This window comes from Mytilus californianus, unplaced genomic scaffold (assembly GCF_021869535.1).
Source record: "Mytilus californianus isolate M0D057914Y unplaced genomic scaffold, xbMytCali1.0.p SCAF_13, whole genome shotgun sequence".
Taxonomy (NCBI): domain Eukaryota; kingdom Metazoa; phylum Mollusca; class Bivalvia; order Mytilida; family Mytilidae; genus Mytilus; species Mytilus californianus.
The window spans coordinates 41,266,617-41,281,015 of record NW_026262615.1 but is presented as its reverse complement, the minus strand read 5'-3'; the positions used below and the strand labels follow the sequence as shown (position 1 = coordinate 41,281,015).

General features: G+C 33.6%; 1 protein-coding gene across 2 annotated transcripts in view; it reads left to right on the top strand.

Moving 5' to 3' along the window:
- The window catches only part of LOC127723678 (uncharacterized), a 32,200-nt gene extending 30,112 nt beyond the window's left edge, over positions 1-2,088 (top strand). For both annotated transcript variants that reach the window (XM_052230415.1, XM_052230416.1), the window contains one exon: positions 171-2,088. In XM_052230415.1, the coding sequence (XP_052086375.1) occupies positions 171-263 (93 nt within the window). In that variant the 3' untranslated portion in view covers positions 264-2,088. The remainder of the gene's footprint in view (positions 1-170) is intronic.
- The last annotated feature ends 12,311 nt before the right edge of the window (positions 2,089-14,399 follow it).

Genomic DNA, 14,399 nt, shown 5'->3' with positions numbered 1-14,399 from the left:
CCTGAAGTCTCATTTATATGGACCTGTGACCTTTAGTTCATGTTTATTGTTAAATCGTCAAATTTGATTAAAAGTGACCTGGTGATTTGAGGCAATTTAAACATGACCTTGTGACCCTACTGGAGTCCTATTAATTCAGCACTAATTTATATATTTTTCTTTTTTTTTAGATAACTGATGATGATGATGGTTATTTTACAACAGAAGAAATCGATGATAACTTTTTAGACAATCTTCGTAAACAAACAGGATTAGGATGGTGAAGTGAAAAAGAACTATTCTAAACAATTGTAAATTGCTTATTATAGGGTATATGCTATAAGCTTTAATCCTATGCTAATTTCAGGGGCAGATTCAGGTGGGGGCGTGGCTGGCGTGCACCCCCCCCCCCCTAAAATTTGCAAAGCATGGGTTGTCCTCAGCTTAATAAAGAATATTTCGATAATTCTACCTCACTCAAAAAAATTTTTGCGACCCCCTAACCTAAAATTCTGGATCCGCTCCTGAATTTTTAGTCAAATTAAGACAGAAAGCATGATAGCACATTTGCCAAATGTAGTTATGCATATATTTTTTATATCATTTGATACAAAAGATTCCTTTAAATGCTTTTTGTTCATTTTGTTCTTAAATCTTCTATATTTGAAACAAAAAACTCCAATGGCTAATGTTTTATGATATAAAGTTGTCAGCAAAAACAATCTGTAATGCTTTTTAAATGTCTGATAAATTATTTTAGAATGAAGTGCATTATGAACCATTTGGTATGTTTAGATTATAATTTTGCACTGAATGAAATGTATTTTCTTATTTTGAGACATTTAATAAATTTTAATAAATTTTCAAATAATTAGGCTTGCCGAGTATTTCAAATGTTTAAAAATTTTACTGTAAAGAGTTGAGATGTTTTGCTTCGCATAATATACAGTAGTAAAATTTCAAATTATATTTATACAATTTTCAAAAAATTTATTTTACTTTTGGGTGATCTCATCAGGAATGGTCACCTTTCTATGCTGTCAAAATAAAATAACCAATGAATGGCAAGGAACAAAAATGTCATAATATTTTAGCAGTGGAGAGTTCAAAATAAAAGAAACATGATAAATACAGTATCAATCAAAACACTTATAAACTGGCTATCAATAAGAGATATTTTTTTAAATAAATGATTGTTGGAAGAAATGGAGGTAATTTTTAAACTCACATTTTTTTACTATAAATTATATTATTCGAACAATATTTATGCAAAAGTGTGTTCTATATAGTATATAACTCTAGTCATAGATTAACTTATATAATGTGTCGAAATGTATTGTCAATATTTTTAAATATTTTTATTTTTTGGAATGGTGCTTTTATCGAAATAGTTGAAACGTTCATAGTCGAAATGCCATGAAACTCTTGTATTGTATTGTTTTATTTTCTATTTAATTAGGGGGGCGGTAATTTTATTGGCAATATTTTAAGTAATCATTGAATTGTCTCACACTTTTATATAGATATCACTGAACTTGTTACGTTTTACAAAAATATATATAAAATGAAAAAAAAAGTGTATACAATGAACATATATGTGGTGTAATCTGCTTGGTTTGATTTTAAATTTTAAGCAATACCCAGGCAAGCTAAGCCTAGGACTAGTTTGAAAAAAAATGGTTTTAATCAAATTCAGATTTGAAGGCTGACCTGATTGTCAAATGTATATATATATATATAGAGAGAGATGAGTATTAATGATCACTTCTGTACACTTAAAAATACTTTGTGTATTGCGTTTGATGTCCTTGTTTAATACCTACGAGAAAGTAACACCTCCCGAAACGAAAGCTGATTTTTATCAGCTATAGTTAGAGGAGGGGATAAGGCATCTGTGCAATGCTAGGTGGTGTTGTCGTAGAAGTATAAAGTGAAAAGTACAGGTTCCAGCCCCCCCCCCCCCCCCCCCCCCCCCAGGGAGGAAGTAAAGAATCAGATTTACTCTAACATTGTTAGGTTGATTTTCTAGGCCTATATATATATATATATATATGTGCTCCTTGTTACCATCAACAAATGAATCAAATTCGGATTTGAAGGCTGACCTGATAGTCAACTGTAAAAAAAATATGGCTCCTTGTTGCAATTAAAAGTAGACACAAAATGTATTTACTGCAATACCTTTCAAAAATATGGGAATGAACATGATGAAGATAGAACAAACTTACGAAATTTTGCTCAATCTAAAATTTACAACGAATAATATATATAAGCATATCAAATATTTTATTTTTCAAATTTAAAACAGCAGCTATAAATATTTCTAAGCTATGATTGTATGCCATAGGCATGCACATGTTTTTTTGCCCTAGAAGTAGTTTGAATCAAATCAGATTTAGAAGACCCCCTGATGGCCCCTATGGAGTCATCTGTATATAATATTTTATTTTCTATGAAATCAAGTGTTTGTTTTGACAATCACATGTCTGTGTGTTGCGATATTGCTCAATGATACATCAGTTATACATTTCATAAATCAGACATAGAAATAATTGACTCCTCATTACTGTCTAAATTCCATTTTAAATCGGAGTAAACCATGAAAAAACGTTGATGACGTCACAGTCACATGACAAAATTATGTCTATGAGCTGATAAACAAAACAACGTCAGCCAATCAGAAGACGCATTACATCTAAAATTAAATTATTCTGTAATAACATTGCGTTTGCAAAAATTTTAGATTCTATGGCTTCTGCTTTTTACGTATCATCCAATCAATTTTAGACTTGTCTAGCCAGTATGCTTTGTTTCCAATAGTCGTACATACTGTAAGTAGGGTTAAATACTATACATAAGAATACAGAGGATGCATGAAAAATGTTTAGTGGGGACAGTGACCTTGTCAATTCAAGGATGTAGGGAACCGGTTTGCCAAACAAACATTTGAATGACATCAAAAATCAGCATAAAATAAAAGAGTTTTTCTGGTAATGAAAATGATAAGGATTACTATCAGTGTGTAATATAAAGGTATTACAAAATATATCTCTATTCGTTTCAAAGTTAATTAAGGTGGTACATAACACTACAGGGAGGTAACTCTGTAAAAATCAGCTGAACGTTTTAATCACGTTCTTTTGTTAAGGAAATATTAAACTTCTAATGATCAAAATTAGTGTTTTCAAACTGCTATATATCCAATGAAATTTTTCCGATAAAAGTGTGTGGTTCAAGTTTTTTGAAATTTTTATATTTTTGTCAAAGGGTCAAAGTAAATATTTTGAAAATTAAACAAGCCAAATTAATTTTAGTCAAGGTGTTTGGTACCACCTTAAAGTATTATAAAGTATAGTAATTATTAATATAATCCATTTTAGATTTGCTTTATTTCTCTCTATGATCGTATGTGATTGTCTTTTTTATATATATTTACCTCTTGTTTCACATGTGAATGTGACAGAATGTTTTTAAATAAAGCATAGTTTATTGTATTGATAAAACTTATTAGCTATAACCCCTTTGAAAAATCTATTTTCTGAATTTTGATTCTTTTAAAATTGAAATGAGTTATGTCTCCATTCCAAGGAAGAAGTACCGGTTTCAAAAGCATGCAAAAAAAGTTAAAAACTAAAAGATTTTTTAAATTCATCTTGTATACAAACATTCCCAGCTGTGTTATTGAGTTTGATAACAAGAAAAAAAAATTGTAGAGTTGTTAGGAACTTTTATATTCTAGATTTTTTTCAAATTTAACAAGGTATTGAAATCAGGTAATTATGGTAATTGACTCTTCATATGCTGCATCTAAGTAATTCTTTTGGCAAAGGTAAATAACTGGCTTGAAGTTATAGTTTTAGAGTCATTTTCATTGATTTTGAAGTGAGTTTCTGAAAGGGGTGTGTCAATTGTTTGTAACCAATATAATCAGTCAGTATTTTATTATTTCAATTAACTATTTTTAGTTAATTGATATGTAATTATTTTATGGCATGGCAGTTTTTATATTTGTATTTTTTTGATTTTCTGTTTAATTTTTGCTCATTATTTTATGCTAGATTTTTTTATGTATTACTACTGGGTAAAATTTGTTTTAATGTTGAATTCTTTTTTTTTCTTTAACATTTTACATTATATGATACAGATTTTTGTCGAGCCTGCGACTTTTGTCGCAGAAAGCTCGACATAGGGATAGCGATCCGGCGGCGGCGGCGGCGGCGGCTACGGCGGCGGCGGCGGCGTTAGCTAACTTCTTAAAAGCTTTATATTTTAGAAGATGGAAGACCTGGATGCTTCATACTTTGTATATGGATGCCTCATGTTACGAAGTTTCCGTCAGTCACATGTCCAATGTCCTTGACCTCATTTTCATGGTTCAGTGACTACTTGAAAAAAAAGTTCAGATTTTTTGTAATGTTAAATTCTCTCTTATTATAAGTAATAGGATAACTATATTTGGTATGTGCGTACCTTGCAAGGTCCTCATGCCCGTCCGACAGTTTTCACTTGACCTCGACCTCATTTCATGGATCAGTGAACAAGGTTAAGTTTTCGTGGTCAAGTCCATATCTCAGATACTATAAGCAATAGGTATAGTATATTCGGTGTATGGAAGGACTGTAAGGTGTACATGTCCAACTGGCAGGTGTCATCTGACCTTGACCTCATTTTCATGGTTCAGTGGTTATAGTTAAGTTTTTGTGTTTTGGTCTGTTTTTCTTATACTGTATGCAATAGGTCTACTATATTTGGTGTATGGAATGATTGTAAGGTGTACATGTCTAGCTGGCAGGTGTCATCTGACCTTGACCTCATTTTCATGGTTCAGTGGTCAAAGTTAAGTTTTTGAGTTTTGGTCTTTCTTTCTAATACTGCATGCAATAGGTCAGCTATATTTGGTGTATGGAATGATTGTAAGGTGTACATGTCTAGCTGGCAGGTGTCATCTTACCTTGACCTCATTTTCATGGTTCAGTGGTCAAAGTTAAGTTTTTGAGTTTTGGTCTTTTTTTCTAATACTATATGCAATAGTTCAACTATATTTGGTGTATGGAAATATTTTATGATCTATATGTCAGTCACGCAGGTTTTATTTGACCTTGACCTCATTTTCAAGGTTCATTGCTCAGTGTTAAGTTTTTGTGTTTTCGTCTGTTTTTCTTAAACTATAAGCAATAGGTCAACTATATTTGTTGTATGGAAGAATTGTTAGCTGTACATGCCTGCCTAGCATGGTTCCTCTGACCTTGACCTCATTTTCATGGTTCATTGGTCAATGTTTAGTTTACTTGGTTAATATTAAGTTTATGTGACAGTTGTAATAAAGCTTTATATTTAGGACTATCAACATAATATCAATGATTAGTAAAGAAGGCGAGACATTTCAGCGTGTGCACTCTTGTATTAATATACTTCAGTTTTTTAAAAACTACAAACATATAATTTCACATAAACCATTGCATCAAAGTTAAAATGAAGTCAAAGAGGGGTAGTGCATTGTATGCATGTGTCTAAAATAAAAATAAAAAAACCCAATATTGGAATATGATATAGTTGATTATATATTAACATGATTAAGGATGTTCGCTCCTCTTTTTCAAAATAACAAGCTTTTTAAAAGACTGTTATAAATTGATAGTAAATAAATAAAAAAACTAAATATTCAGAAAAAAATGAAGGGTCCATGTGCTTGTTTCTGAAATATAAGCCATTGAAAATTTGGCGGGAAATGATTCTCTCTAGATTTTTCTTACATTTAACATTGGCACCTTCTTTCATTCAAAAACAATGAAAAAATAACAAGGATTTTATAAGATTTTAAATTATGGCTTATGAAACTAATTGTAATAAAACTGCTAAAGAAAAGTAGGAATTAGCAGGCAAAATTTTTAATGGCACTGCATGGATAAAATCAGAGGATTCTGAATATCTGGCAAAAATTCTAAAACAAGAGAGGCAAATCTTCTTGATGAGAATTTTTATTGCCCAACAACTAAATGATAATGTTTCTGAACAAGCATTAAGTTATCCATTTAACATGTTTATCAAAGAAATATTGGAAATTCTATTAAAATCATGTTATTTTCTACAGGGTTTGTTACATATATGTTTATATCATATTTATTGTGGGTAAAGGCCACTTGTTGACTTCAGACTAGAATAATGAAATAGAGAAGAACACTTTCCATAACAGCAAGTTTTACATTGTGACAAAAAGTGCTTATTTTATAATAACTATATGTGCTTTCCAAATGCTTATATGATTGTTAGTGTCTGTTTTGTTTATCTTTCTATCCATTTATTAGAAATAAAGAATGAAATATGAACACCTACATTTTGTACTTTGTGCTTTTGCTACAATTATTTTTGACTACTGTAAATTTAGTTATTATTGTGCACATTAGAAATATGAGTTCTTATTATTGCAATACTCACCCAGTCATATCATTGGCATTATTAAATACCTCACAATAATTTCTGTATTTACTGGACATATTGGGGATATTAATTTAGACAATTATTTGATAGATTGTTGTTTAGTTTGCATCCAGTGACAATACTTATACCCCCGCTTTAAAAAAGTGGGGGTATACTGTTTTACCTCTGTCTGTCTGTCAGTCCGTCCATCCGTCCCATGAATATTTTTCATCGCATCTTTCTCAGGAACTACATTACAAGGATTTCTGAAATTTGGTTTCAGGGTTTGTATGAGTCAGCTATACCGTGTGATGCCTTTTCAGATTCATCACTCAACAACTTCCTGTTTACCATATACTTTTAGCGGGCGGGGGTATCATTAGTGAGCAGTAGCTCACAGATTCAATTGTTTTATTAGTACTCAGGACGAGAACAAAGAAGGTATAATAAGGCCACTTTTTATACGACCCAAAAAAAATTTTGCGGTCGTATATTGGTATGACGTTAGCGTCGTCGTTGTCCGAAGACACATTGGTTTTCGCACTCTAACTTTAGTGTAAGTAAATGGATCTCTATGAAATTTTACCATAAGGTTCAATACCACAAAAGGAAGATTGGGATTGATTTTGGGGGTTATGGTACCAATAGTTTAGGAATTAGGGGCCAAAAAGGGGCAAAAAATAAGCATTTTTGTAACTTCCAGACATAACTTGTGTGTTAGTGTATGAATCGCTCTGACATTGTACCACAAGGTTTCATATCACACAGGGAATGCTGGGATTGATTTTGGGGGTAATTGCCTCAAAATTGTAGGAATTAGGGGCCAAAAAAGGGGCAAAAAACAAGCATTTTTCTAGTTTCATGACAATAACTTGTGTTCAAGTGTATGGATCTCTGTGAAATTGTACTGCAAGGTAACATACCACAAAGGGAAGGCTGGGATTGATTTTGGGGGTAATTGCTTCAAAATTTAGGAATTGGGGAAAAAAAAGGGGCAAAAAACAAGGATTTGTCTAGTTTCAGGACAATAACTTGTGTGTAAGTGTATGGATCTTTATGAAATTGTACTACAAGGTTCTATATCACAAAGGGAAAGCTGGTTTGAGTTTGGGGGTAATTGCCCTAAACGTTTTGGAATTTGGGGCAAAAAAGGGGCCAATAAACTGCTTCGCTGAGGGCAGCTGGATACGCCCGCAGAGGTCTAACCCTGAACAGTTGGGACAAAAATGGACACAATATTCAAGCTTGATACAGGTCTGAATTTGGATTGTAATTAAATATTTGACATACATCTATTATAGATTTCTGAATAAATGTAGTCAAAGAACTTGAAGTTGGTTATATGAATTGAAGTTTTAAGCAAATTGGTTAAAGCGTTTTTGAGTAAATGTCCGACATGTTGACGACGGACGGACGGACAGACGGACGGACAGACAGACAGACAGACGGACGTACAACGGTATACCATAATACGTCCCGTAAACGGGCGTATAAAAACAAGCATTTTTCTAGTTTCCAGACAATAACTTGTGTTCAAGTGTATTGATCTTTGAAATTGTACTGCAAGGTACCATACCACAAAGGGAAGGCTGGGATTAAGTTCGGGGGTGATGAATTATAAGGGGGTTCAAAAAATTTGGGGGGGGGATTTTTTTTCCCTTTTTTTTTCTTTAAAATTTTCCATTTTAAATTGGTTATTTCTGATTTATATATAAAAGCAAATAATAATGTTATTGTTTGAATAGGTAAATTAAATTTTTTTAAGTTCTTAGACCACATTCATTCTGTGTCAGAAACCTGTGCTGTGTCAAATATTTAATCACAATCCAAATTCAGTGCTGTATCAAGCTTGAATATTGTGTCCATACTTGCCCCAACTGTTCACGGTTCGACCTCTGCGATCGTATCAAGCTGTGCCCAGCGGAGCATTTTATTTACCCCCTGATTTGGAAAATCAAAAATTATTATAAATCGGCAAACAACAGGTTTTTAATATTCACAGGATATTCAACTATCAATCATTTGTATTTATATTTTGTCTAACACAGTTACATTAGGGATTTGAACTCCTAGCATGCTGTGCAAAACTATAAAAACTGACAAAATAAGTTTTATTTTGAGGTCTTGTCTTAGCTATTAAGATTATGAGAGACAGCTTTACTCAAAAGATATTTGGTACTAGGTGTATTTTGCATCTAAAATATCTTTTGCTGTAAAGCAGTGTGTAAAATGGCCTTTTATGGTCAAATATTTCAATTTCATAAAATTAGAAAATGTGGTATGAGTGCCAATGAGATAACTCTCCATCCAGTCACAATGTGTAAAAAGTAAACAATTATAGGTCAAAGTACGCCCTTCAAAACGGAGCCTTGGACGAAACGCGCGTCTGGCGTAAATACAAAATTTAATCCTGGTATCTATGACGAGTTTATTTGGCCCACACCAAACAGCAAGCTATAAAGGGCCCCACAATGACTAGTGTAAAACAATTCAAACAGGAAAACCAACGGTCTAATATATATAAAAAACGAGAAACAAGAAACACTTATGCACCACATCAACAAACGACAACCACTGAACAACAGGCTCCTAATTTAGGACAGTTGCATACAAATGCAGCCTGGTTTGAACTAGGTTTTTGGCACCAAAAACATGTTTGTGACATATAGCAACAATACAAATGACATTTCTGCTCTAAAGTGTCAATATTATATCAGCCTGTTCATATATCAATAAAACTGACATCATTTTGAAAGGTTTGAATAATTTAACTATTTTTGCAATTTCAGAAGCCAAATAAAGGCTTTTATCATACCTCTTCCGTTAGGTTTTGCTTGGTTGGTTGACAGGGATGAAGGAATAGAAATTTGAACTGCCACTAGTAAAGGGGCTATGTTTTTTTTTGCCCTTGCATTAGGGCACCTGTGAACACCTTAACCAGTCGTTGCATGAATTCTTTAGCGTGCAGAAAGTGTGGCATTCTCCCTAAACTCGATCATCAGATTTTTAATGTCCCCACAACGATTAGGTGTGGCAGTGTATTAATACATCCTAACTACATTTACTATAACCTTCTTTTTTTATAAGGTATGTGTTTAAAAGGAATAACTTTTTTTTTCGTTTTTTCCAGTTAAACATATTTTTTTTTTAACACTCTTCTTTCATGTCTTTGTTATGCCCAAAATATATTACCAGACATTTAACTGGTTTAAAAGGAATACCTCCCTAAACCGAGATTAGCTGTGGAACAATCTTTAGTTTTATGTGTTTTGAATACTGGTATTTGATTTAGGCCTCCAATGATTTTGCATATACTTACCAGGTAAATGTCCAAATGAAACTGTTGATGGTTTTATATTCTGCTTTGTTATATAGGACATCATGATGATTATTATGGGAACTTCCGGTTTTTGTCTCGCCTGCGTCGCAGTATGCGAGACATAGGTATTACTATTCGGCAGCGTAGGCGGCGGCGTAAACTATTTGTATAAAGTTTCATATTTCAGAAGGTAGAAGACCTGGATGCTTCATATCTTGTATGCAGATACCTTATGTTACGCTGTTTCTGTCTGTCATATGTCCAATGTTCTTGACCTCATTTTCAAGGTTCAACGACTGCTTTAAAAAAAATAAGTTTTTTTTTTGGTCATGTGAATTTCTCACTTATTATGAGTAATAGGCTAACCATATTTGGTATATGGGTTCCTTGCAACGTCTACATGTCCGTCAGACAGAGTTCATCTGACATCGACCTCATTTCATGGATTAGTGATCAATGTTAAAGGTACGTAATTAGGTCAGTTTCTCAAATACTATAATCAGCAGGTCAACTATATGTGGTGTATGGAATTACTGTAATGGGTACATGTCGGTCTGGCAGGTTTCATCTGCCCTTGACCTCATTTTCATGGTTCGTTGGTCAATGTTAAGTTTTTGTGTTTCTGTCTGATTTTCAAGTACTATAAGCAATAGGCCAACTATATTTGGTGTATAGAAGGATTGTAAGGTGTACATGTCTATCTAGAAGGTAACACCTGACCTTGATCTCATTTTCATGGTTCATTGATCAATGTTAAGTTTTTGTGTTTTTGTGTGTTTTTAAAGTACTATAAGCAATAGGTCAACTATATTTGGTGTATGGAATGATTGTGAGGTGTATATGTGTCTGACATGTATCATCTGACCTTGACCTCATTTTCATGGTAAGTTTTTTTTGTTTCGGTCTGTTTTTCAATTATCATAAGCAATAGGTCTTATAGTATTTATCTGACATGAGTTTCTGTGATGCTTTTAGTTAAACCTTTATCTTTAAGACTTTCAACATAAAATCAATGGTCAGTAAAGCAGGCGAGACATTTCAGCGTGTGCACTCTTGTTGTAACTGTAAGTGCTCTTGGATAAACAATATTTATATTCTTAAATGACAGCGTGAATAAAACCCCAAGTGCTCTAATAAAATTATTTGTTGCTGATATCATCTGGTTCAAGTCTTTACAGGATACGACTGCAAACAATTTCTAATATGTCTTACCTAATAAGAGTCTCAGATTTATCATAAATCACTGAGGACCTCAGAAATACGCTTTCAGAATATGCTGACATTTCAGGACCTCCTCAATTACATTTCAAGAAAACTTAAATTGACCCAACGTTTGATATCATTAACCAGACTTCAGGATTGATATCCTTGAACAGATTTCAGGGTTGATATCCTTAAATGGACTTCAGGATTGATATACTTCAACGGACTTCAGAATTGATGTCCTTAACTGGACTTCAGGATTGATATCCTTAAATGGACTTCAGGATTGATATACTTCAACGGACTTTAGAATTGATGTCCTTAAATGGACTTCAGGATTGATATTCCTAAATGGACTTCAGGATTGATATCCTGAGATGGACTTCAGGATAGATTTTTCCTTAATGGTCTTCAGGATTGATATCCTTAAATGAGCTTCATGTTTTATACTCTGAAATGGACTTCATGATAGGTATTCTTAAAACAACTTCAGAATTAATATTCTTAAATGGACTTCATCATTGATATCCTTAAAAGGACTTCAGGATAGATATCCTTAAATTGACCTCAGGATTGATATCCTTAGATGGACTTCGGGATAGATTTTCCTAAATGGACTTCATGATATATCCCTAAATGGACTTTAGGATTGCTATCCTTAAATGAACTTAAGAATTGATATCCTCAAGTGGACTTCAGGATAGATATCCTTAAATTGACTTTAGGATTGATATCCTAAGCTGGACTTCAGGATCGATATCCCTATATGAACTTCAGAATTGATATCATTAAATGGACTTCAGGATTGATATTCTTAAAAGAACTTCAGGATTGATGTTCTTAAATGGACCTCCGGATTGATATCCTTAAATGGACTTTATGATTGATATCCTTAAAATGGACTTCAGCATAGATATCCTTAAATTCACTTCAGGATTGATATCCTAAGATGGATTTGATTTCAGGATAGATATTCCTAAATGGACTTGATATCATTAAATGGACTTCAGGATTGATATTCGTAAATGAACTTCAGAATAGATATCCTTAAATGGACTCCAGGATTTATATTCTTAAATGAGCTACAGGATTGATATTCTTAAATGGACTTCAGGTTTAATATCCTTAACTGGCTTTCAGGATTATATCCTTAAATGGACTTTATGATTGATATCCTTAATATGGACTTCAGGATAGATATCCTTAAATTCAATTCAGGATTGATATCCTTAGATGGAATTCATGATAGATATTCCATTAAATGGACTTATATAACCTGAAATACGACAATAAAGAAAGAACTTTTGTTAACTCGCTCGGGCAGGAGTTATCAGAAAGACTATTTTTTGCATAACCTACCAGAAGGTGAATTTAACAACAAGCAAGTACTCAACAACGTGACAGAAAACACATCCGATCATCACCCAATTCGTATGAGTACCAAATTCACTTACGAAAACTCAAAAAACAGTCATCCACAAGCTAGTAGCAACATTGCAAAAAGGGTCAATTGGGACAAAGAAGACAAAGATTGGTATACTGCTCACATCAACTTGCATATAGACAGCCTCCAAATAAAAGAAAATATAGAAGAAACAGCAATAGAGCAAGCCACATCCAAATTATGTGAACTAAGGGAAACAGCTAACCTCACATCATCTTTAAAGGCAAAATTCAACGCAAAGCCAAAATTAGTATGGACGCCTGAAATACAAGCAGCGTTAAACATTGCAAGGCTAAAACACAAAGTTTGGAGAAATCACGGGAGCCCAACAACAAAAGTAATGTAATGCTTCAGGAGAAAAATCAAACAAAGAAGAACTTCCGTCGGTCAATAAGAATAAAGATCGCCAAAATAAGAAGCAAGAAGAAGGAAACCATTCTCGAAACAAGAACAAAGGATACAAAAATGTTCCATAAACTTGTTCGTAACAACAGGAATAAAGGAAATGTTGTACGGAGCTAGAAGTTAACGGAGTCAAATACATGGATACACTGGATTTGAAGAACATTTCAGAAGTCTCGCCACATTCAGCAACCAGACAGACATAGATAGTACATATCATAAAGATGATATACAGAGTATAAACAGACTTGTGCAACGTGATAACATCAGAAACGTCACACACAATGAAATAACAAACGCCATCAGATCAATAAACAGAGGAAAATCTGTGGATTTCCTGGGCATAATAATAGAACATATTATCCATGCAGGATCCGACATAGAAACAACGCTAGTCATACTCGTGGGATGTATCTTCAAGCATGGAAGTGTATCAGCATCGTTAAAAATGGGACTACTAACACCAGTTTTCCCAAATACAAGAACAAGACAGCAAGCTATCAACTATAGAGGAATTACAGTACTACCAGTCATAGGCAAAATAATTGAAACAGTCATCAAAGAGCGTACGAACAACAAAGTGTTAGAAACACAAAACAAAAGACAGAGAGGTTTCACCTCAGGATCATCGGCGCTACCAATAGAAAAAAGTTACAGAGAATCCAACGACAACACAACACAATCTGGTACCCCAAGACGCAAAAGCAGCATTTGACACTGTTATTCATAGTCATATGCTCAGAAGAGTATTTATGGCAGGAATTGATGATGGACACTGGGGATTGATTAAAGATCTGCACGAACACGCTAAAAGTGCTATTAAATGGGAAGGAAACATCTCGCAGCCATTCAATGTTAACCAGGGAGTGCGATAAGGAGGTATACTTACCACCAATATCTACAAAATATACATTAACCAACTATTAAATATGTATGAAATAACTGAGGCAGGATATAGAATCGGAAACATAAGCGTAAATAGTACAGCATGTACAGATGACATCGCACTAATCAGTGAAGAACCACACCAAGCGCAACTGCTAACAAACATGGCATGTGATTATGCATATATGGAAGGCTACCAATTACAACCTATGAAAAGTGTAGTCCTCAACATAACCAACAGGAACCGTAAACAGGACCCCGTAACAACAACCTTTACCATGGGCCCCACGAAATGCCATCGGTGAAGAGTGCCACACACTTAGGAAACATCAGAACCACGTCACTAAAAGAAAACATGACTGCTAAGTACGTGATAGAAAAAAAAAGCAAGGCGAAGCGCATATATCCTACTTGGAGGAGGATTTCATGGTCATAACGGATTAAATGTAGAGACAATGGTGCATCTATAGAAAATATATGTATCTCCAGCATTTCTCTATGGATTAGAGCTAGTATTACCAACAACAAGCTCACTAACATTAATCGAAAACTTCCAAATAAAGCTACTTAAACAAATACTCTCGTTACCAACTTGTGTAGCAGATATATCTAACAACATCCTAACCGGAATACTACCAATAGAAGCTTACAACATATCCGAGCACTTGGACTATTCAACAACTACTGTAATCAGCCCGAAGAAAGCATAGAAAAATCGCTAGCAAGACGACAACTTACATTGAAAAATAG